The sequence below is a fragment of the Passer domesticus genome, chromosome Z, assembly GCF_036417665.1.
Source record: "Passer domesticus isolate bPasDom1 chromosome Z, bPasDom1.hap1, whole genome shotgun sequence".
NCBI classification, from domain to species: domain Eukaryota; kingdom Metazoa; phylum Chordata; class Aves; order Passeriformes; family Passeridae; genus Passer; species Passer domesticus.
In genome coordinates, this window is record NC_087512.1 from 60,791,691 (window position 1) to 60,818,360 (window position 26,670).

The window sequence follows — 26,670 nt, forward strand, 5'->3', positions numbered from 1 at the left end:
AGAGAATGAAGGGCTACAAAGTGACGCCCTTCCAGTTTACTTCAATTTAATAGTTGTATCCTCCTTCCTTTCCCCTTCCCCACTAGTAACATCCAGCTCTTGTATGTACAGGGACAGCCCCCATGGACACACACTTTTGCACTTCCTCATTTTTTTAATGGGCATCAATTACATCCCAATCTACCTAAAATATTCTTCTTTGTAATACATATTATTTTCACACATCAATCCAAAGTACATTTTTTTAAAAATTCAGCATTAAAATCAAGCCATTAAGAAATTAAATTCCACTATTATAAAGTATGAGACAGTTGGAGCATTTATGTGCCACAGAATCAACAATAAAAATGTGTTTTGTAGTAAATGGGAGCCAGATAAAAACAATCTTGCATGCACATTCTACAAAACACAGTGTTTGTTGGCATCAGAGAAACTAGACATCGTATGAGTACCTATACGTCTAGGAAGAACCATTATGATCAAATTCTAAGAACTTCATAGGTTCTTTGAGATTATATGTATAATACTAAGAAAGCTATCATATTTAAGTAATTTTTTTCCATTTTGTTATGAGGTATCTTATAATTATGTTTTTCTGTTAATAACTACTAAATACCAACCACTTCTTTGAATGCCATATTTTATTCCATCAGAACTGAAACTTTGCACATAGAAATAATCACAGATGCTGAAGTAATGAATCTATGGCAATAGGTGTTTATAATGAACATAGTGAAAGCCTACACTGGAGACACACTCAAAAGAAAACCCCATACAAAGTGTATGACTCCTTTCATACTCACCTCTTCTACCTGAAGTAACTGTTCAGGAAGCACGCTGGTTTCATTTGCTCTAGTTTCTCCTATTAAAAGCTCCCCACTAGCTCTCTTCAGAACTCCTGCACAGTATGACAAAAGAGATCAAAGTTTAGATTAATTCTGTAGAAAAGTCAGCAGTCTTCAACACCTTCTTATACATCAATATGAAGCATTAAAAAAACCCTCAAGAAGACGTAGGGAAATACTAATGTTATAATAAAGTAAAATTCAAGTTATATACAGTTTCTTTTATATAACATGATGAAATCAACATCTAGTGGTACCTGTATTTTATACAAATGCACATATAATGTGTAAAATATGGTTTCTTTTGTCATCAATGCATTTTTATACTAATTGTGAAGTCATCTCTTCTTAAGGAGAATGCATAACACTTGATCAGCTGTATAGAAATTAATTTCTCCTCTTTGTTCAAAGAATTATATCAATTGAACTCTAATATATCTTTTACAGCCTTTACTTATTTGGAAACACCAATACAATAAGAATAAAAACACAGTTAATCAGTATATTATAAGCGAAATGATGGCTTATAAAAACATAAAGAACAAGAGAAGCTCCTTAAGAAGGGCTGGTACAAAGCTCACTGATAAATCTTAGAGTAATGGGATATTGCCCCAGTTTTGTCAAGGACAAACCAGTATCTGGGGTTGACATCATTTTTATCAGTGATTCAAGAAATCTGGGTTCCTAAAATGTACTGATGATTCCTCTTCCCTCTGATAAAAGCATGAGATAGTGGAGTTCCAGATCCTGAGAGCACAAAGGAGGGTAAAAAGCACGATCACAGCCCCAGGCTTCAGAAGAGCAGATTTTCCCTCTTTGAATATCTGCTTGGAAGAGTACCATGGGATAAGGCCCTAGGTAATGGGACACAAGAATAATGGGACACAAGTAATTTGATTAATATTCAAGTATCACCTCTGCTAATCTCAAGAGAGCTGAAAAAAAAATATCAGAAGGCCTGCATGCATGAACTAGAAACTCAAACACAAAATGAAGCATACAGAGACTGGAAGTAAGGATGGGTAACCTGAGAGGGACACATAAATAACTTCTGGGCATGGAAAACGTTAAGGAAGCTGTAGCTCAAATGCAACTAATTTGGTCAGGGATGTCAAAGACAACAAGAAGGGCTTCTGTAAGTACACAGGTGATAAACAGAAGACTAGAGAAAACATAAGCCCATTGCTCAAAACGATGGGGGACCTGGTAACATAGATATGAAAAAAGTTGAGATAATTAATGTCTTCTTCAACTCAGTATTTACTATCAAGACCTTCACAAATCCCAGGCACCAGAGACCAGGAGCAAGGAAGATGTATTCTAGATGGAAGAGGATCAGGTCTGAGAATAACTGAGGAAACTCAACATACTGAAATCCTTGGGCTCTCATGGGATGCACCTGCCAGTGTGGAGGGAGCTGGCAGATGTCAATGCAAGTCCACTCAATAATTTTTGATCAATCATGGCAACAGGGAGAAGAGTCCAAAGGCAAGAAGAAAGAAAATGTCACTCCTATTTTCAAAAAGGGCAAGGAGGAGAACTCAAGGAATCAGAGTCTTATCAACGTCATTTCTGCCCCAACAAAGGTAACAGAGGCATTTCCAGGTGCCTACAAAGAATTCATCAGGAGCAGCCAGCATGGCTTCAGTAACTGGAAGTCATGCTTGGCCAAAGCATGATAAAGTTCTATGAAGAAATGATTGGCCTGGTAGACGAGGGGAGAGCAGTGGATGTTTTCTGCATGGACTTCAATAAAGCCTATAGCATTATCCCCCATAAGATCTCGTTAGAAGACAAGATATAGACAAGATGCGTGGACTGGACAAGCAGTCAGTGAGTTGAAAAGTGGCTGAATAGCCAAACTCCAAATGCAGTGATCTGTGGCACAAAGTCTAAGGCCAGTAATTAGCAATCTATCTCAGAGGTCAATACAAGATCCAATCCTGTTTAACATCTTCATTAATTATCTGGATGATGGGGTACAGTGTACCCTCAGCAAGTCTGCAGCTGACATCAAACAGGGCAGCAGATAGTCATGGTGCCAATCCAGAAGGACCTCAACAGGCTGGAGAAATTTGAACACTAGAACCTCATAAATTCCAAGAAGAATGCACCTGAGGAAGAGCAAATCCAGGCATCACCCTATGTTGATGTTCTCCCAGCTGGTGAGAAGCTTTGCATAAAAGGACCTGCGGGTCCAGAAGTACATGATGTTGAACATAAGCCAGTAAAAAGGCTGACAGTAAAAAGGTATCTCATCTGGATCAGGCAAAGAAATACAAGCAGGTCAAAGGAAATTATTCTTCCTCTCAGTGATGAGCCACACCTGGAGTGGTGTGTACAGTTCTGGGTTATTGAGTACAAGACAAACATGAACATACTGGAGAGTGTCTAACAAAGGGCCATGGAAGATGACAAAGGGAATGGAGGATAGGCTGAGAGCAACAGAAGAGAAAGGGCAGGACAGGATATATCACTAATGTATCTAAATACCTGAAAGGAGGGTCCAAAGAAGTCAGAGTAAGTCTTCCACAATTACAGGGTCAGTGGTCACAGGCCCAGACAGATGCAAAGCCAGGAGGTTTCCTCTGAACATCAGAAAATGCTTTTTTCACTGTGAAGGTGACCAAACACTGTAAGGTTGTCCAGAGAGGCTATGGAATCTCCATCCTTGGAGATACTCAAAAGCTATCTGGACATAATTGTGGGCAATTGGTTCTAGAGACCTTGCTTGTTGGACAATATGAATACCAAAGATCCCTTCCAACCTCAACCATTTTGTGATTCTGTGAGTCACAAAGAGATACAAGAATAACACCAAACTATATGTGTTTTAAAAATCTGTCTTGTAGCATAAACTGGTGCAGATATTCTTAAAGCAATGTATTTCATATGAAATGTGGAATTTTAAAAGAGGTTTTAAATGACCAGGTGCTACCAAATCATTGTCAAAGATTATTTTCCAGTCATAACCTTGGAGGTCTTCAGTAATCTGAAACTACTAGTAGTACATGGCCAAGGTTTAAAGAGCTTTTCTCTCTGTATGAAATTTCCAGCATTGGATTTAATTTATCCAAAGTAGATTTAACCTTTCCCTTAATTGATTTGCATTCTGAAAATAAACACTGTTTTTCATACACTTATGCAACATTGAAGAGCTTTGAAGTTTTTGTGGAGTTTCTTTGTTTTGGGGGTTTTTTGGTACATTTGGAGTTTTTTTTTCCAAAATACCATTTTGCATTTTCAAAATACATTGACAGATTTAAGCTGGGAAAAATGAAAGATAACATAGTAGAACATAAAAAAAAAAAGATATTAACCAGGCCATTCAACTCCCTGATCCTCACCATTACAGACAGTACTAGAAACTTACTGAGGTTTTTTCAGTATATTTTAATGTATTTTATAATAAAGTTTCTAACAGTTTTCTTTAGAAATTGGTCCAGAATTTTAAAAACCCAACTAATAGTCTAACTGACTAGATATTTTCCCTATTTTCTATTCTGTGCTTTCTACCTTAAATTTACCTTTTTTTTCTTTCAATTCTCCTTTTTTGTAGATATAACATCACATTCTAACTATAACCACAAGGAAGCTTCTATACATTCACATTCTTGTATTATTGTCTCTACTTAGATCTGCTATTTACAACTTTTTATATCAAGACTTCAAAGAAAACCTTAAACATTTAAGCTAAAATCCTTGTGTATTCACAGCATTGCTGCCTTACTTATTAAGAACTCACAGCTGAGATAAATAGGTATTTAGCTGATGGTAGATTTGTGACTCCAAGACCACAGGCAAAGAGCCAAATGATGCTTACACCCATACCAGTAATTTAACAGGCTCCTTCATTATTAAATTAACATGTTCTACCACATTATCCTACCTCCTTTTCTAATTAACAGTCTGGACACTCCTGCTTTATACTCATATGTATCTATGCTTGCGCATGTGGGTTTACATACATTAAAAATTTCACTGGTTTTCTCAAAGAAGCCCCAGGTTCAAGTCCCCCATATTTTACCGACTTCCTTTGGCTTCTCAAATTTTTGCTTTCCCCAAATCTCATCTGAGTATGGCTGGCTAAGGCCAACTTCTTCCTCGATTTAACCTCCAGCTAGCATGGGTCACCTTCCTACTGTATATTGAACATTTTACGCTTAGCCACAGCCCCCAATAGAGCCTCCATTCTTCAGACGCTACTACAACCTTCCTCTCGAACACTATTTCCAGAGACAGATAACAAGTGATACCCTTCCTGTCCTGTGACTTTTTCATTTGTGTGAGAGACTGGAAGGAATGTTTGCTCAAAATGTTTCAGGGGTGTGTGTGAGGGAAAGAGGCAGGTCAGGCATTGTTCTGGTGAGGCAGAACATTGCTCCAGATATTCCACCCCCCAGAGCCTGTATCCCAGCCCTGGCAATGGCCGCCAATCCCTGGCACATTGCAGGCAATGCTCCACACCCTGCCCCTGGAGCCCCAGCTCAGCCCCAGAGTGGCCAGATGACTGAAACTCCCACCTGGGGAAGAGCCCAGGAAAGTCAAAGGGTATTTAACCTGAGACACAAGATCAGCATGTCTTGACCCTATCTCCTCTTTGAATCTTTATGAGCTGAACACTGCTGGAACCAGGAATGGTAGTTAGGTTTGTTCTTTTCTATATAATTTCCACCTTTCTCTCTTTCTTCTTTTAATACCCTCTTCTAGGAACTTTTGAGTAACTTAAAATTGAACGGGCTTAGAGTTTGCAAAGTCGAATGGGCCAAGTTAATGCAGATAAAGTGTTTTATCTCATTGAATGCTGGCCTAAACGTTTTGCCAAAGCTCCTTGATATCCTAAAGTTGCCAGTGAAGTTGCTTTGACCTCTTGAGAATATCTTGTTGGTATTTGTACTGTGTGTCTAACTATGAAAAACTGCAAGCCCTTTTAAGTGTCTCATCAAGTAAGGATTTTTACAACTTGTTTTCTGATTGTCTTGCCCTAAGCAGGAAACTCTCCTGGGAAAGAGAAGCACAGCTTTATTCAAGGTACAGCTGCTATGCAGAACACATTTATTTTGCTACTCCAATCAGAAAGGCAGGGATGGGTCAGAGGAAACATACCTATCTAGACAAATTCTCTGACTCCTCTCTTTGAATAGCACATATCAAACTGCTTTTGCACAGATAAGAAGAAATGCATGAGATTCTTCTCACATGGTTGTTTAGAGAAAAGGATTTGCAGAAAGAGCTGAAAAAAGTGAATGTTGTGAAAGAAGATGGGGGTTTAGAATATGCTCCTTTTCCAGAGCATATTCTAAACCTTCAGCATTCTTGATTATTAGGGAAGATTAGATTAACCACAAATCCTTGCTTTGTCTTTCTTGAAACTGATGTTCTACAAACATGTAGTCCTGATGGACTGTTCATAATTTGTGTACTTTCTTTAGTTTACCAACCAGGCAGCTTTAATAATTTTGATTGTAAATAATGAGAACAAGATTATATCCAGTGCTACATTTAAAATCAAAATGCTTCAGCCAATTTTCCTTGTGTGTATTACAATTTGTCTGGGATTATTCTTCTCTTCAAAACAACTGTTAACCTAGGTCCCCGTTACCTATTTATTTCTCTCTCCAATTCGGTAATTTTCTCGTTTTGTAAAGGTGATTACAAAGACTGAAGAATGGTAGTGACATCTCTTGCATTTTAAATATAATTATTTTTATTTCTTATAAGAAGTTCTATTAATTTTTTTTCTACAGAATTACACAGCTTTCCTATTTTTATAACATTTAGGGCCATAAGACCAGTCATTGTGATACCATCTTGCATACAGCATAGAATAGCAAAATATCAAGGAAAGCTTTTGTATGAGCTACTCACTATCTGTATATAAGCTAAGTATCAGTGCTATCAAAGTAGCTTACAAATTGGATTCAGCCAACCCAGTCAGAACTTTTATTAAAACCCTACTTTTAATAATACGTCTTGCAGAAGTAGAAAGAACCATTCTTCCAGAAATATAAATAACAATTAAAAAATTGTTATGACTGACTGACTAACTATGGGTCAAAAAAACCTTCTGCTATCTATCTTCAATAATGAACTTTTTACTTATTGTACTATACTGAGCAAACTGTACTAGTCCAGATGCAGATAATGTATCTCTGAAATCATATTCTCCTCCTAATGTAAATCCATCTTTACTTTGGATTGATCCACTGAAGCTGTGTATTTGTAAAAGAAGATACTTGAACATCTTATGTTGAGACCAAAGCAAAAATCACAACTTTTTTTAATCTTTAATTGCAACTTTTGCAATACTGCAACTTTGCAACAAAAGTCTATTAGTAGGATGCACCTCAAAAATTTTATTCTACATTGCTTTTATTACCCTTTCCAGAAACGGATATAGAGTTAAGCATCTCTCTTTAAAGTGTGCAGGAAAGATCTTTGCAAATCTTCCCAGTACCATGAGACAGAGCTTGTAAACCTAAGGACTTGACAAATTCACCCACAGTGTTTTCAAGCGCTCCATTGGAAAAAGCCTTTCTTGGTATTCATTTTCTGATCTGTCCAAAGTTCACCTTTCTCACTGAAATGGGGAAAAAAGTGAGACAGATGAAAGCATATTAGATATTTTGGATTTTTTAGAAGTCTTAACAAGAAGCTTCTGAAAACCCAAGAGGAAAGAAAAATCTAACTTAAAGCTGGAAAGAGAATGCAATTTGGCAGAGTTCTAAACCCAAGTCTCATGCTTAACACTTGATTGTAGAGGATCATGTTCCTGATTGCTTCAAAGAGAAGCTGTGATGCTGGATGTACTAGGTATGTTAGAACATCTCATTAATTTCAACTGAATGTAAATAGAGAAGTAGACTATCTCATCACAGTAGGCATGACAAGATATCTGCAGATGAAACGGTTAAATAGTCAAGAAAAAACTGGGGATGGTTACTCCTCTAATTTTATGAAATCCAATGCTTGTAGTGGAATGAAGTTATGCACCATTGCAAATTAATGTGCTGTAAATGACAGAACAATACAGATACCTTTTCTGTGAAAGGCAGAGTAGCAGTCTTGTCCAGATGACACACTAAAGTTCAGGGGTAGAAAACCATGCCATCACTTGTTTGTCCAAGAACTTTGCATGATTTTCTCCTTATTTTGATTTAAAGGATAACTTGAAGAACACTTTGGTAGTAGATAAAATGTATATTTATACCATATTTTTTTAAAACTGTGCTTAGATAACACAAATACAGTTTTAAATCAAGCTCAAATCTTGGCATGTACATATTGAGGAACACTAAGTTACTGCTGGTAAAGTCAAAATTAAAATCAGGAAGCATTGGATGGAGAACAGTGAAAAGAAGTAGAGTGGAAAATGCAATTCAGAGAATTCTTTTCTCCAATCTATGCAAAGTAATTTGTAAAAATGAGAATTCTGAATATATTCCAGAAGATGCCAGATAAAGAACTCTCAAACTGAACTGAGAGACCTATCTGTATCACCTAAAAACTCTCTACATCCATCTCCCTACAGAGTTCACTCTGGTTCACTGTTTCCTTTGGTGCTATTGTCTGCCATGGGGTTACCATCAGAGAACACTGGTAGGCAGTACTTCCCTCTAACATCTATTTTCAACGGCCTAAATTGGTCTTCATAGGATTCCATTGTGCACGCTGCAAAGAAACTTGTCTTGTTGCCAGCTAGAACTCTGAACTACATGTCTTTCTTTTCTTCACTGTTCTTTTTTTGGTTCACAAGCAACCTCCTACCAAAAGCAGAATCTGCAGAAGAGACTACATCCAAGCAATAATGCAATGAAAAAGTATGAAGAGAAGCCCAGGTGGCCACCTTGCAAATTTCCAATGTGGAAGCCTTCGACCTCTCCGCCCAAGAAGCAGCTATAGTCCTAGTGTAATGAGCTTTACAAACCCTGGGAGCCTCTTTACCCTTAACTACATACGCCTCTCTAATACAATCCCTTAACCATCTAGCTAAGCAACTCTTAGAAGCCATTTGACCCCTCTTAAGACCCCCTAAGAGTACAAACAATCTGTCAGAAGATATGAAATCTTTGATTCTTCTGTGATAAACCCTAAGTGTTCTTCTTACATCCAATTTATGCAGCCGTTGCTCTTTGTCATTGCTGGGTTTAGGGAAAAATGAGGGCCAAGAAACCGTCTGGTTTAGATAAAACTCAGATGCCATCTTTGGGACAAAAAAAAATTTACAAAGAGGAACCATCTGAAGAACTACTTTGTTTCTGATAGAACTTTATACATGTTCTAAATATCAAAATTGAAGTACTACAGAATATAAAACAAAAAATCGACATTGAAACAGCTATACATATAAATGCATCACTTGATACAAGCACATGAAAAAAAATTATTTTTGTTGCACCTCTGTGTGAGCTACATAGATTAAAAGTCTCCCATGAACACTAAAAGCAACCAAAATAAAAAGGAAACAAGTATAAGGCTTCTGTCTACACAATGCCTAGGGAAACTTTAGGTGACTTGGACATTCATCACCTTTTATGAATCGGCCATCTTTACCTAGTTTGCCAGCAGTACTACTTGCAGAGCACTGACACTTCAGATATCCCTCACTGCAGAGACTGATGGGTAGGCTGGATATACCCAACCTAGCTTGAAGCCACTGAGAGTATGGGTAACTGCCCAGCACCATCAGCATTCACTTCAGTTGGGTTAATTCACTCTGTCTCTTAGACTGGTTCTGTAGCCTGTGCTGCACTGTAAACCTGACCTTTGTACCCAGGTTAATTTAAAGCTGCTTCAGACATATCTACACTCTTGACTCTGCCAAATTAAACAAGATTTCTAGTAATAAGGCTTCTAAATAAGTACTGAAGATGGCCATTATGTTGTCTAGTCACATATTACAATGTGTTCTGATGAAAATAAAACAAGAATTCTAACCAATCCTTCTTATAAAAAAACTCAGCCATCCTCAGTGAAAAAAATAAAATTATCAACCCAATATAGGACATTAACAAATCTTAAATCCTTAATCCTAAAATCTTAAATCCTTTTAGGTACTTAACACAACCTGGAACTACTGGGAACATAGCTTTCATTCTCCCACACCAAATCATCTTTCACTTCACTTCACTCCAACTGAGATTTCCAACAATATGAAAATAAAATAAGACCAATAAACCTTTCTTCTAGTCAGACCTCTTGTTAAAAATTTTTCCGGACATGTCTTCTTTTCACAAACTATCTGTAAACAGATCACTGTGAACAGTTTTGTGAATAGAACCACCTGATCAAAACAGCAACTCCAAAAACAAAAGTATGGCTGAAGACTTCCCTAAAAGCACCTGAAAAATATTTACCCTTGCTTGTTTTTCAGGGTAAGATGAATTCTGTGTTTTTTTCTGGAACGTACCTTTTACTCACAAGACTGCCTCCTACAAGGTCTACTAATATTTCCCCAAATCAGATTTGATTAAGTAGAGGTACCAATTAAGAACCAACTTGCTATGGACACTATTACTCTAAAAGAACATTTCTCAAAGAAGGCAGCTTAACACTCTTTGGAGAAATAGTTCTGGATGTAATTAAGCTTGGGAAATTTTTATTAATTAATGAAGCAGGATTATTTTTACTTCCTGGAAAGTAAAGTATTTATCGCTAATCTTGAAATTGCTGAATTCTCTGAATTACTGGAGACCACATGCCTTAGAATATAGTCACATAAATATCAAATAAATTTTGCATTCAAGACTTTGAATTTCTTTACACTTTCTCACATAATACAGTAATACAAAGTACATTTACCATTGCCCTTTCTGAGTGTATACCCTGCCCAACACATAAGGAAAACTCCACAAGTTTATTCTAAGACCTCTTTGTAGAATCAAGGCCATAAAACATAAATTATAATACATATTAATAATTTAGCATTTCTTGAGAATTAGTATCACTGACTAAAGGAGGCAGAAATACATTGAAGTCAATGAAGTCATTGAAGTCAGCAAAAACGGAATTTGAATGCACACTATATTAGAGCTTTGACGTATATCCTAAAAACATATAGGTTAACCTGTATTTCTCTATTTTGGAGTGTCAATATTAGAGGTAAAGAACACAATAACAAAATGTGTGCCTTGGAACACTTCTTATTTAATATTTTTATTTTCATCAGTGTAGTATTCTGAGACAACATCATTCCCAAAACACCTTTCTCCTCAGCCTGCAACTTGACTATAGAGATACTGAACATTTGATTTCACCTATCCTCTCTCCCTGAGCAGCCTGGCCTCATTTCTGGTCTGATCTTTTCCTGCAATAGAATCAAAGCTCTTGAAACCACTTCTCTCTCATGACTTGGAGTCTCCACTGGCAGAAGCAGCCAAGTAGCATAATGTTTATAAGCATATTCCTGGAAGGCGTTATTCACCTGAATTTGCATGATACCCAGTTCTACTGAATACAATTAGAGGAAAAAAAGTGAGCTTGGAACCTACAGCAAATGCAAATGTGAGGCTTCATCATTTTACTGATGTAGAGCCTCCTTCTGTAACACAGCCACTGAAGCCAGTAAACACATTGCATATGAGTAAGTGTGAGAAATACAGGTTAAACATGGACTATATCCTTTAGCAGTTAGTTTCATGTACACTAAGATCAACTAAACTGATATTAATGTATGTGCTTTTCTCTCTTGAAAAAGGCAGTTTTCAAAGACAAGTTCAGAAAAAGTCAGTTTCAAAGAATTCAGACTCCAAGTATTGTTGTGTCCTATATGAGACATAGGATTTTATAGAGAATCTAGTAGGAGATATCTTATTGCAGTGTTTGATAGTTTTTCATCATAGCTCTCCATCAATATCTACAGTTAGTACATCACATCTTTATACACAGCAATCAGTTCTTTTCTACAAGTCATCATGCTCAAATGTAAATTGCACATTTCAAAAGCTTTTTCAGTGGATATGGAAACAAATTTATTTGAAAAATATGATGACATAAATTAGGTAATTAATGTTGAAAATAGCATAAAATTATTCTTTCACACAAAGTAAACCAATAAATCAGAACAATCATTCATTACCTTGAACATTCTTATTCCTTTCTGTAAATGAAGGCAGCAGCAGAATTTCTGTGGAGAGCTCTTCAATTTTTTCCTCCATGAATAAGAAGAGTTTGATAAGTTGAGAAAGACATTTGAGTTGATATAAGGTTAAGCAGAAGTTCCGTCCTTTCCTGTGGTATTCCTGGGAGGCTATTCAAGTAAAATTATAAAATAGCTTTTATTATAGCTTTAAAAAAAAAAAAAGATACTGCAAAACTGATTATGTAAGACAGTATAATGCATCAAGCAATTTAATTTTCCTTAAAATGTATCTTTTTCTCATTATATAATACTGTTACATTATTTTTTTCTAAGTCTTCAGAACTTCTCAATTATTGTGAGGTTCCAACTGACGTCCAGGTTTTGTTATTCATTAACTAGGATTTTTTTCCATGCCATGGAAATGTTCACTCAGGAATGTTCTCACCTGTGTTTTACAGAAAATCCACTGTGTTGCAAAAGCCGAAAGGGAAAAAACACATCATTACTGTATTTTAATGGTTTGGGACATCACATCACTTGTCACTCTGCAAATCACCTTGTCTGTTTAACAATCTGCTAGCACAATACAGTTGATGAATATGACATTTGAGTGAAAGAAACATCAATCTAACACTCCACAACTTTAAATATGTGGGGTTTGAAAACAAGTGAGACTGTCAGTGAGCAAATATCAGCAAGTATTATAACTATCAGCATTTGGTATTTAAAAGAAGAAACTGAACATTTTATTTTGAAAGGTTAACACATGCACTCATAACATATAATCATGTCACATCAACCAGGGAACTCTGATTTCAGCACAGTCAGACTATAAATGACTGCGAGACGTTTCCAATTCAGTATTACCAAACCACATGGGTTTAAATACTTTAATTTTATAATGTCTTTAAATGTAACAAATTTGCACTTCTATGCAAATTGCAGTGAGCTGATACCATGTTCCTACGCAGTTCTGCTGCAGATGTAACATCAACAGAAAAGTTAATCTAGAAAGTGTCAGGGGGAGAGCCAGAATACTTTGAAACAGAAGCCCTGAAAGACGAACACAAAAAGAAATTTATTGAAATGTACTTTTATGTGTCATATCTTTCTGACCTTTGCAAATTTTAAGTACCTTGTATCTTCTTTTTCCCTCAAAGTTTCTAAATATTTTCGGCATTTACAAATCACTTTTAAATAGACATAGAGCTAAGTAGCAGAGCTAATTCCATAATTTGCTATTCCAGTTTTACAGCATTAGAGACTGGACTGCAGGTTTTGCATCCACATCTGAAGTTCCAAACAGATGTATTCATGTTAGTTCCTTGCATTTCTAAGAATGTCAAAAGAGTTATACATAATTGCCTCTGTTAGTGTCTTTCCTCTCTGAATAATAAGTAAATAACAGACCCATCACTGGATTTCTAATTTTAAGTCTTAAACCTACCAAAAAAAAATCACATTCACAGGATTTTACTCCTTATCTGAAAACCAGAGAATATAATCTGAGTTTTAATTGACATGAAAAGACTGCTTGAGTCTGCAGTGTAACCACAAAACACATCCTAAAAATGAACAGAACATTAGTTCTGTCTCCTATAATTAGAAAATCTTGTGATATTTCTGCCCCATCTATGGAGGAACAAGGAAACAGTCCACTTATTTGATTGCTTCAAATGATATCGTCCTTATTAGACTGAAAGAAAGTGGACGTAGAAGACAAAGGTATATCACAGTGATGCTATGTTTAGAATACATAACCAAACTCAGAAAAAGTAAAAACTTTACTTTTAATGATCATTCAGAATATATTTCAATTTTATTGTTTCTCAGAAATAACAACTCATTTATTTAGTGCTTGATGCTCAAGTAGTGTGCACACACCTGAGTATCCAAAGCTTGACTGAAAGGCCTTCTATACATACAGATCATTAGGTTTAAAATACTGACAGCAGCATTTAATTTTGAAGAACACTGACCAGCCTGCTTGAACAAGCACATCACTGTCCATTTTTTAGCAGAGTAGAATGAAAAGACACCTCTCTTCTGGCATTGTTCTGATTGGATAACCATAGAACAGAAACCTTGAAGAACTGTTTAACAGCCAAGAGCAAAGCAGCCAATGTGATGACATAGACAACAATCTCAAAACAGATTTATAAATCTTGTAGAAGATTGTCATGAAGAGAACGTGTCTCCATGTGGACAGACATGAAATAGACATGAAGGCTGTGATATATGTTCAACCAAACCTCAGTGACATCAACCTGTTTGGAGGGAAATTTGCCATATTCACAAAGTAGAGTATGCTTACTCTGAAAATGTTACCGAATGGATCATGACTTGGAGGGTTAGGTCAGAAAAGTAATATAACTCATTTACCCAGGTGACACTGTGCATTGTTCTTGTTAGTATTGTTGTTAGTATTCTATCCAATCCACAGGGTGGCTGAAAGCCCATGAAGCTGATCTCAGCCAGCCACGAACCAGTTAAACAAGGGCATTCCAGTCTAACTGCAGGACAGAAAGGAAATGGAGGAAGCTACATGATACAAACCAACTTCCTTCCTGAACCACCTGCAATTTACTACTATCACTCTTCCAAATTAGATTTTTTCTGCATGTCTGACTTTAATTCATGTAGTCCCTGTACAAGGAAACAGCTGCAGCAGGATCTTTGGATACAGAAAAAAATAAACTGGATCTCTATAGTACATCCTAACAACAGGATATGTTGGCTATCTGCTAAAGCAATACCTAGAGAGAATTTCTGAAAAGGGACAGAAAGGCTGGTACAGAGGCTATAGAGAGGTGAAGTGCATTCTACAGCCTTTGCCAATGTGCCAATGAGTTGATTTAGAAGTATTGCTCAAAAAAGGTTGAGATCAGAATCTAAAAAAACAGAGGAGTAAAAAAAGGTTTTGATCTTCTGAACACAGTCTCAGGCTTCTGTCTCTGCAAAACAAGGATCACACCAATACTGCTGTACAAAACCAGTGCCTACACTGATGATTTCTAAACTGCTCTGGAGGCCAAATCTGCTAGCAGAAATATCCTAAGTCTGGAAAATGAGCTATCTTGAGATGCAACAGGAAAGATTCAAACAAATACAGCGTCAGGGACCACTGAAGTCCCTGAAGGGAGTCAAGCATGGTAATACAGCCATCAGGACAGGCTCCTTGCCAGCCAGGGGCCAATCATGCAGATCCCAAGTAAGACAGACCCTGACATGATAGGTTTCAACCAAGACCCAGATCATCAGCCAAGTTAATGGTGATGACACAAATCTGAAATCGAGTCAGGAAACTAATTCACCCTTTTGAGTCTGGGTCTGGTCTGGTGAAGGTAACCACAAGTCAGGCAGAGTTTAGTGACCACTCAGAGGAACCACAGTGATAATGCAGGTTAAAGCTCATGGCAGGAAAATTGAGTAAATGGGGTCCACAGCTCTGGGGTAGATGAACAACAGGACACCTGTGATGTAGTGCAAACAGAGACTGAGGACTCAGGTGCAGGCGAAATAGATCTCCTGGGCAGGCTGCTGTGTAGGTCCCTGAAAAGGCTGGTCAGGGCCTTCAGGCTCACTAATGCATACAAGGCTTTGTAGCATAGCTCTTAAGGAATTTGATTTTTCAAACAATACCTCAGAAAAAGTGGGAAACTGTCCTCCTGCTTCATAGAGGACAGCACAACTATTTTGCTAAGAGGAAAAAAGAGTACTTGAGGTTTCTCCAGTTCTTTCTGGGGGGATAGGAAGAAGAAGACTAAAAATTACTTGAATTCACTTGAACCACCACTGCATTTATTTGTAGCAAGTAAATAAATCTTGATGATTCATTACACAAAACTGGAATGAAGCAAAGCAATAAGCTCAAAACTTCCATGCAATTTAGATAATCTGTACTCTTGAGTTCTTACCACATAGAGGCAGAGGGGACCTGAAGGATATTTAATTTCTTCATGCATGCTAATTTACTACCCCAACTATCAAAAAACAGGCACCAGAAGTCTGTCAACCCAAACAACATTACTCTTAGAGAGTTTTCCTAACAGAAAAAGAAGGCTCAAAAGAAGGGTGTCTATCAATTTATGCAAGGTTTGCGTGCTGGTGCCAAGGCAGCTGATGCAGTTATACAACACTGGAGAAACTAGGGGTACTATTTTCAGGTTTGGCCTTTCATTTTAGCAGAACTGAAGCTGAAGAAATTTTCCTTAGATCTGAAGGACATGCCACCCTTGTAGAAGAAATAAAACTGTCCATTTTACCAGAGACCATTTGGCTGGATGTAGCTGGACAGATGGTATCATAGAATTTCACTTCACCAGTGATGAAGTTGAGAGGTGCTCATATGAATTCTAAGACAGCTAATCAGTTAATTAAGGCATTTTTCAAATGACATAAAGTGAAAGACATTCTATAAAGCACTTGGTTATAGTACCTGACCTTCTCCTAAGTACCTAAATTCAGTAGCAAGGTATCTGCCTTTATCTTAGCACTTTTAAAGATTTTTCCCTCATCTTTGAAAAGGAAGATGCGTAAGAAATAAGGCTGAACTAGATCTAGATGACCTGTGTATATCTACTAATTTGTGATTTTATAGCAAGTTTAAAAAGTGATACTTTCCTCAAAGCTGCAGCTCTTGAAACCATTAAAAAAAGTGTTCCAACTCCCTTGGTTATGGCCTGGAGGCTATAAAAATAGTGTTTGGAGGCACTAAAAATCTCAAAAGGCATAAAAAACCATGTATGAATGAGACACATAAACTAAATGTAACTTTTGTTATTATTTTCTCTGTATATTTTTTTAATGAGCATGGCACCTCTAATGTTTTAAAGAATTTTGAATTTACAACATCTCAAAAAATGAGCACCTAATTCTGATCATTTCAACTCATCCAGGTGTGTGACACAGTAAAGTGTGGCACAGAAATACCAGCATCAGACATGAGCTAGCTCTAAATGGTAAAGAATAACCACATTATGACAATGTTGCTGGAGGATTAATTAGCCTTTACTACTCACTCTACAGAGCCACATGGCTAAACTGCTTCTGAGACTCATGGTGAAATCCTTGGAAAGCAACCTGATGACTGTTTTCTTCAGTGATTACAGTAGGGATTTGTTTCAGCAGGAACCAAGGGTCTAAAACCCTCTTAAACAATTATACTATAAAATACCTTCCCAATACACAATACATTACATATCATTCATCTGTCCCCATTTCTAAGGCTTGATTTCATTTAAGATAGATCTACAATATTGTCCTATGGACACAAGTAGGCAATGTCAGGGATTTCATTCAATAAAGGTATATAAGGAAGAAAATAAAAACATCAGAAATGCAATATTAAATTTAAAATCTAACTACAATCTACATACGTAATATATGGAATTATCATTTTGCTAAAATCCAGAAAGAAATAGCCTAATAAAGCAAAACAAACTTAGCTGCTGGCAGTCACTGTGTATAGGGGTATTCCAAGAGGTAAATTTTCAAAGCCATGCAGAGGGAGTAACATACATAAATTCCATTAACAATAATGCGTTCCTCAGGTCTCAGTGATATTAACTTTTAAGTGATGCCACAACTATTATAACAATCTTGAATTTATGATAGTATTCATCTGCACACTATCTCCAAAACAGAGCTTGTATATCAGTTGTATTATTCTTTCATTTGCACTTAGTAAAGACATATTCTATTTTTATGGATATCTGCTCACAGTTTTCTCACACTGTGTGTTGGTATACAATTTTTAATGCAATTGCTAGATTTAAATAATTGGCATTGCTGGATATAATCGCTAACTTGCTTATACTGTGAAAAGCAACTTAGTATTTCTGTATAGCAGATGTAATACACGGTATTACACAGAACTAAATTATTACAAACAGTGCCAGCAGTTTTCTATACACAGTACTTACGATAATTATAAAAAATCATCTTCATTACTGCAAGCTAGCATTTTTTTAACAGTTTAATTTGGATATGTTACAAGATACATTCAAGTCACATGGATACAATTACTGCAAACCCAAGAAGCTATAAAATGTTCCTAAACAAATCCCTTTGACCCTGTTAATGTCTGTTTCTTATTAATCTAAGCCTATATTGTCTGTAGCGTAAATTTTTATGGAATATGAAAAAAAAGGAAATCCCTTAACAGTTGTTATTGATTCCACCATTTACTCACTCAAAGATAAGTGCCATTTACAAAGCAGAACAGATGCAGATGCTGACAGAAATGTAAACAATTGTTGCATGGCTTACTGCCAGATTCTAAGCCAATACATTAAATTCCAAGTGAAGCACATTTCCCCTATAGATTGCACTTATTGCCACTTCATTTCCTATGTGCTCTGTCTCTCTATTGCTGTGCCTGGCACTAAGTTATTTTCAGTTCTTTGGTGACCCCTGAGGCCTAGTCCTACCTCACACAGCCATTAGAGAAGGGAATTGCATGTGTCTGACATGGTCTGAAACCAATTATTTGATATTTTCTTCAGAATGATGCCCAACTCTGTTGGGAATGAGCAATCATGAAATAATTTACCTCCTGATTTAATTTTTTTCTGCACAAATTAGTTGTAGCCTGAGCTAGCTATACACAGCTGCTTGTATCTCTGTCTTATCAAGATTCCACTTGAAACGGTGAAAAAGGAAAGGAGAGAGTAGAGTTGAATAGAATAGATTGGGGAATCCTGCTTTAAAAAGGCATTGACAAGTTTATCAGATATACTGATCACATGTGCTCTCTGCTGATTGAAACTGACAGACCTAGAAAGAACTATTAGTGATGTAAACTGTTATATGAGTGGTTAAAGGTTTTTAAACAACTGTCTTGCTTTGCAGCTCCCTGTTAGCTGCAGTGAGACCCAGGAGTTCCAGGTAAACCTGGTAAAGCAGCCTTCACAAAAAAACTACACATTGGTATTTTTTGTCCCTTTAAAAAACAAAGGTTGCTGATCTAAAAATGGTAAACATTTTCTTATTAGACATCTCCATTACCACGTGACTTTCATAAATACTTATGCCACATATCCATACTGTGCATGTGGCAAAGAAATGCAGTGAAGTAAGAGATCTTAACTGATGTATAAACATGATATGCACGCATAAATTTGCATAGATTTAATTTAGTGTGTCTGTCACAGAGATGTCACTGCCAGCTATTAAACAACCTCAGTAAAAACTACACTAATGTTTTGAAAGATATTCACTACACATGCAACTTATTTAAATTGAAATTAATTTGAGGGGTTTTTTTATTTTATTGATTAAAATTTATTAAAACCTGCTCCATAACATCTTCCCAGTAAAATGAGATCAGTTTTGACCTCATAGTGAAGGCTGATTCCATGTCAGGTTGCTAGATGTTTGCTACCAAACACTGAAGTTCTTTGTCAGTTAATTAGAACTAATTAACTGACTGATCCATTTAAGGAACTAAGCATGTGACATCCAATTATTTTTATATAATCAATATTGAAAAATCAGACATTTTTAAAACATTCCTTCAACTATCACGTTCTCTGAAGTCTTCACAGTCACATACAAAAAATGCCAAAGTAGAATGTTTTCAGAGAGCATAAAAACTAAGAAAGCCTGCTGAAAATAGCACCTACATTGAAACAGGAGTCCTTGAAGAACTCTAAAAGTTGATCTTCCTCAGTCTTTGCTGAAAGAGAAATTAAGGACTGCCAGGTCTGTCAAACCTTCTCATGAATTCTAACTTTGACAGCACTTGCATGTGTTTCCCTACAAACCATTTTCTAACACTTGGCTGACAAAAGGCAATTCTAATGTGTATTTGAAAACAAAGTAGTCAACATATTTTTTAATCTGCTTTACATTTCTTTAATGCCTGCAAATGTAAAAAAGTCTGCTAGCTGAATTTCAATTTTCAACATTCGCAAAGGTTGAGTCTCACAGACTGGTTCATTGCATTGGAACTACTCTACTCGAATTAGATTTTTAGGAACCTTCAACCAGTCAGCAATTTCTATCACATGTTGATCATTCCTTTCTGTAGGAACGAATGTGCATGTCATTAGAGGCTACGTATTTCCTTAAAAAATAGACTTAAGCGCCTGTGTCACTTCTGCTTCTCTTACTGCAAGATATAACAGAGCCAGTTCTAATTTGTTCAAACAATATAAAAAAACAGCTGAAGCCAATACTCTTATTTTTGCTTCCTGTGCCTTTGTATTTCAAAACCCTAGTTGCAAAGTCACCACAAAGTTCTCATGATTGTTTTTCCAATGAATATAAACATAAAAAATAAATCTATGCAGACAGCAAAGAGACAGACACTGCCATTTAAAAACTTCCAGACAAATGTTTCAAAATTCATAATTTTTAAACAAATATTTTGTAGAAAAACTAATATACAAAAAAAGGATCAATCACATGTGTCAATAAAGATATAAGTTCCCACTCACTGAGCTGAGATTAAACAATTAAAATGCTTCTTTACACATGAGCTGGTAATATGGTGCATAACAGAACATGTAATTTCTGTGTTACAGAAATTGCTGGAATTTCACAGCACATGAACAAAAAGTCAGTATGGTGTCATTGTGCAAGAGTATGAAGATCTGGTTCTTAGGCAGAGGATGATCAGTGTGTGAATCTACTCTAGGCAAAATAAACTCTTCTGGCACATCTGAGACCAGTAACTGATCTAATTTCAAACAGTCCACAATATTTATGGGCACTATGTGCTAGATTTCTAATTAAGAAGTTGGACTGGGTTTTAACCATCCGTATTCTCTCTAGGTCAGACGGACTGGAATATATCCATTGCCTTGCTTTGTTAGTAAATGTAGTAAAAAGTACTATAAACTGTCTGAAAGCTCTGTTTTTCAAAAATCCAGTAGATACAGTGGCCCCTTGATTGAAGATAGAGGGGTTTTTGAAAATTTTAAGACTAAGCTTCAGTGAAAAGGACATTAATATTCTAATTTAGCATGTTACAACCATCTTGTGGGCATGAGACTGCCCCCTGATTTAACCACCTATATTATTTTTCAAAACAAACTATTCTGATTACAATAATTTTCACTTTTTACGGTACAATTTTATGACAGAAGTGGTTCTCGATTTTGACAAAAATCAGTCAAGACCACCTCATTAACTTGTGGATAATGATGGTAGATGCACATATTGAAAAGTCTCCTGTAACAACTTTCTTTTAATTGTGCAGGAGCATATTTTAAAGACATTTTTGAAGTGTCCTCTAATCTGCCATAGTCCTACAAAGTCTTCTTCATGCAGGCCCATATTCTGAAGTAAAAGAGAAACTTTCATCATAATTGTCCCTCAGATTTTGTCACTTTTTATTGCTAAAGAGAAAACTACAGTATATAAATGTCAAATTGACTTCTGAACATTCACAATATATCAGACTATAGAGTAAATTAGTCTTCATCTTTTACACTTGGGAGGAGAATGAAATTATTAGAGAGCACAGTGAGTTAAATGCTCTGTTCATTCTGAGGAAGAAAATGCAGGTATGCTGTGAAAACATTTTGAAAAAAAAAATTACCAAGAATGAAACCATGTGCCTTTCAGGACAATGGGAAATAGCTTCAAATTGAAAAAGGATAGCTTTACATTAGATGTTAGGATGAAATTCTTGATTGTGAGAGTGATGAGGCACTGAAACAGGTTGCCCAGAGAAGCTGGGGATGCCCCATCCCTGGAAGTGTTCAAGGTCAGGTTGGATGGCACTTGGAACAAACTGGTCTAGTGAAAGGTGCTCCTGGCCACGACAGGGGAGCTGGAAGTAGATGATTATTCAGGTCTTTTCCAACCCTCACAATTCTGTGAATATACATGCAGAGCTCAAGGGGATAGCAGTTGCAATGGTGACTTGCACATAGGCACTGTTCTTTTTGTATCTTGTTGTATATAGGTCCTTAAAGCCCTGTCCCTACAGAAGTTATGTTGCCAGGCACTTTGCAATGGGACAGAGAGATCAGAAATAGAAGACATAAGGAGATGCCAGGCAGGCAGGAATATAATGGAAGCACATAAGCTGCTGGTCATGCACAAAAAGAAACAAAATAAGCATGCCTTCTCAGCACTTAAGAAATATGTAACAGGACTTTCAGGACTGAACAGTAGCAAGTCAAGTGACAAACACTTTCCCCTTTCACCCTCATACTTGTAAAAAAAGAGATAGTGGACTATGGGCAAGAAAACATAGTGGAAAACCAACTGTAACCACAGGACAAATATTGTAAATTATCTGCAATAAATTGTCATCTTTACAGAAATACAAAAAAAAAAGTTAAAAATGTATAAATATTAATTGCATTAATAAAGTTTGGAACTTTTCAATTTCCAGATATAAATGGAAGATGAATTACATTAAAGTTATTGAGCTGAAATTATTCCCAGATGTGAATAGTTGGGGTATTTTTAATCATGCAGTTGCTAAACCAGTAAGTATTAATACTATTTTAGGTATATTTTTGATAGGAAAGACAAAAATCATAGATGATTTGTTTTAAGCCATAATGGAGGCTATTGAGATCACAAACCAAGTGAATGAAAATTATACAGAAGGATAAAAGCAAATCTGAAACGAAAGCTCTTAATTTCAAAAAGCAGAAATTATAAACAAGGGGGAATAATACCATATGCACATAAAAATAGTAAAGTAATAAAATTTAAGATAAATGTGCAAAACCCAAAACTTTTATCTCAAGTTAGCTCTTCAGCAAATTGCTGGGAATATGTAAGTATAAGTGAGCTCAAAAGAGGTTTTTAATACCAAGTACTTTAATTTAACATTCCAAAGTTGTCTTCACTTCAACAAATTACTCCAGAGCCTGTTTTCCTTCTTGCTCTCAACTCCACTGCACAAATGCAGCTCCTGTACATGGTAGCGAGTCCTTCTGTTCAAGGTTAGCTATATGCCATATTCATTTTAGCTATTTCACAAACACAATATATTCTGTAGGGACACACGAACATTCAAAGATAATAGATTTAAAATATAATAATTTAAATCACATTTTGCATTTGAATGTATCTTTATAATAGAATGGACATTGGTTATATTCTGGAGAAAGCAAGCCTGCTGGACATCTAACTAAAAGGCTATATACTGGGATAAAAGTGTAAAACATTCCTATTAATATTATAGTATATCTCTGAAGGTGTTTTAATTATTTTCTACCTAAAAATGTGTTTAGTTAAATCTGTATCACTTTGGTTTACCTCCAGTTTGTAATAATATTTTTCTTAAAAATAACGAACTACTGATATTTAGCAATACAGTATCTATTACCTCAGATTTTAAAAATGAAGTTCAGTTATGATTTTAAAAGTTTAAGGGTCTCTGGAAAGTTTGTGATATTTAAAAATATTAATTGAATATTCAAATTGATTGAATATTCATATTCAATCAATTTGAATATGTCAGAAAAAATATAACTTAAAGCTCTCATCTCTGTTTCATTTTAACCACAGGAAATTAGAAAAAACAGTTAATTAGTTTACATAAGTATTTATACTCCAGTTATATACAAAAACTATATAAATAAAGCCAAAGAAGACCTTCCACTAATACACCAACTGTTCGTAATTCCATGTGATTTAAGTTTCTCTGGCAGATGTCCTATAATCTGTAAGAGTAGCTGTTTCTCATCTAACAGATGACAAATTAATATAAGTTAGTCATGCCAGATTAAACCAGCTTAATGTTTTTGTAAACAAAGGAAAAAAAAGGTTCAAAAGCTAAAATACAATACACAGACTTACCACAAATAATTTCTGAGAAATACCACATTGGAAATCAGAGTAAAAAATCACAAGAGATAACCTGAAAACCAAGTGAGAGTCTTTCCATGCTAAGTATTGTCAACATATATTTTTCATACACTTTTAAATACCACAACATTATATAAACTTTAGAAAGATGCAAATGATTAATGCAATAGAAAGTCTGAGATAACAAAATCCCATTAGTAACCAAAAACCTTGGTTTGGAGTGCGTTGGAAAACATTCCTGGCACATTATTCTATCAAGCTGGAAACACTATGTTCTGAGAGTACACAAAGACATTATAATTAATGTTACATAATAACATTGTACAGTAACAGCCCAAATACTATTGGCTGAATCCTGCATTATTAACGGTAATAAGAGGCACAAATCTAACAGGTAAGAGGATCAAGCTGCAACATAAAACCACCCGCCTCCACTAGAGTTGGCAACTAAAGACGCTGAGTTCCAAAATTCACCTCTTTTCATGCCATTTTGGCAGCTTCTCTGTGAAGCCACACACTTCCTAGGTACTGAGAAATGGATACAATCTCTTTATAGTACTTCACTAATAACTGCTGTAGTACAGAATGAAAAGAAAAACGTTAATTTCTTACTGCACATATAGATTATTATATATGGAATATTTTAAAGATAACTCTCTTAAAGCTTGTTATAGATAACTTCTATTTTCCCAAAAGAAATAGAAAGTTTGTCTATAGAAAGTTTTCTGAGGTTCTGGCACTGCTTTATTATTTTCTGTTGTTTTTTTTTCCCTACAGCAGCTGTATAGTAGGATAAATTACAGCAGTTCTTACGAAAAAAACCCCACAACAAATATCAAATAAAAACCACATTACCCTGAGGATGGACTAAGCAAACACAAACCCTTCTATCACCTCTGGGATAACAGTCCCAACTGAATGCCCTAGATTAAATTATTCTGATATTTTGAAATGTGTTGGTTTGAGGACTCCCAAAGGGCAGAGGCAACATATATAAAAAATAAGAAACACATCTGTCTTTCAGCTAAGAAAAAACCCTTCTTTTTCCATCCTTCCCTCTATATTTATGCATGAGGTTATTTTAGTACTTGGCAAACTGGGTATCACTGGCAAGGTAATCTATTTTAAGCTGTCTTTTAACCTAACCTATGTTTGGTTGGGAAAAAAAAATTTCCACTCTAATTTGTGCAAGGACAACAAAGTACCAGAATTTAAGAGTTCCAAGCAGGAAAAGTCATTTGACATTAAGAACTTGGCCACCATTACAAATCTCCTAAAATATTTCCCAAATAGTTATTTCACTGTGAACTGCCATGTGAATATTTTAATTCTAAATGAAAAAAAATACCTTTAAATAACTTAGTTTGGTACAAATGTAGTATATTGATACATTTATAGGAGAGAAATCTCCTTCCAAAAAAGACTCTTCAAATACAAGCTCATAGATAAATAAGTTACACAGCAATAACTGTTTTAGTTATGATACAAGGATAATTTTTGCTTAAATTGATGAATAATACCAAATAATAGGCTATGACACATCCAGAAAATGAAAAAAAACCTGAAATCACACTCAAAACTTCACAACTCTGACCACATGTTTTGTTTTAGCCTGATTTCTGATTTCACTATTGGTGCCTTACGGTTTCCCTGGCTGAAGTGTGTATGAGCAGTTTTCTGCAGAAAATTAGTAGGAATAGTAGAAAACCAGTAGGCAAATCAATACCTACTTCCCATATTAACTTCTTGAAAAAAATAACACAAAGACATGACTATGACAGCCCCTGTGAAGAAAGTAATCCTGAGAATTAAATTATATTAATGAACAGCAATTCTAAACACATTTTATGGGGGCTAAGGAGACAGCTGCTGCATCTGAAATCTGACATTTAATGAATGTTCAATAAAAAGTAAAAGCTGGTCTAATATTTATGAAATACAGAAATTATATTTTAATTAATTGCAGAAAATGTTTTAAGCAAATCCTAAGATTTACTGTTTGTTTTCACCTTCCTCTGTGCTTTTGACTATACCAAAGAACTGTGCACTGGAAATCCGTACTGATAGATGTACTGGCACAAAAACATGCAAAGTCACATCCTGTGGCAAAAAAAAATGTAGGCAGAGGAAATACTCCATTAATAGATTGAATGACTGTTTTCTTGCATCTTATAATACAGAGTTAAAGTACGATTTTTCAAAGAGACATGTTTGTGATCACTTTAAACTCTATGCTTTAGATGTAAAATGGAGATAATTGAACTTCTCCATCTTTGTGAGCTGTTTTGAGACTGAAAGAAAAATTAAGTTACAAACTTCTGTTAACTCCAGGCAATTTTTTGTTGTCAGTGAATTGTTTCACTGACTCACATCTCACTATGTAATCCAAAACCACATTTCTTGTTATTTCATATCTCATCAGTACTCTGACACTACTTCTTTTCATTGTTTACCACCAACACTGCAACTCAGTAGTATATATGCTATATGACATTTCTTGGAACAAGAGAAAATGACCATGCAGTATTAACTTGAACTTACTGTACTTTCACAAGACTAGAAAGCGTAAATGCATTTTCTGTTTGTTTCTTAGTTTGAGAATTAGAATCCGCATAGTAATCTTTTGGGTCAGCTCTGATGTGTGAGTCAGTATCTGTTTTATGGACACATTACTGTACAGTATTTCCTTATAATCTTTCTTTTAAATGTCTGACAATTTAAAAAAAGTGGGAGTAGAAGACTCAACAGTTTATGTTTATAGAAATCTGGATTAAATAATTCTTATTCTAGTACATATTTCAGTAGCTGGAATAAAACAGGCTGAAAAAAATTACTATGGCATGACAATATTATCCAATGGATTATAATAGGATCTTGTTTAATTACATGAGTTACTCTCTCTTACTTTTGCACCACAATTCTGACATGGTCTAGAGTTCAACTGCAGTAATGTGTTTCAAACGT

The 26,670-nt window shown here is 35.6% G+C and overlaps 1 protein-coding gene across 14 annotated transcripts in view; it reads right to left on the reverse strand.

Moving 5' to 3' along the window:
• The window catches only part of KIAA0825 (KIAA0825 ortholog), a 265,760-nt gene that overhangs the window by 184,712 nt on the left and 54,378 nt on the right, over nucleotides 1-26,670 (reverse strand). For all 14 annotated transcript variants that reach the window (XM_064405518.1, XM_064405527.1, XM_064405521.1 and 11 more), the window contains 2 exons: nucleotides 11,923-12,093; nucleotides 804-898 (listed from right to left, as the gene is read on the reverse strand). In XM_064405518.1, the coding sequence (XP_064261588.1) occupies nucleotides 804-898; nucleotides 11,923-12,093 (266 nt within the window). The remainder of the gene's footprint in view (nucleotides 1-803; nucleotides 899-11,922; nucleotides 12,094-26,670) is intronic.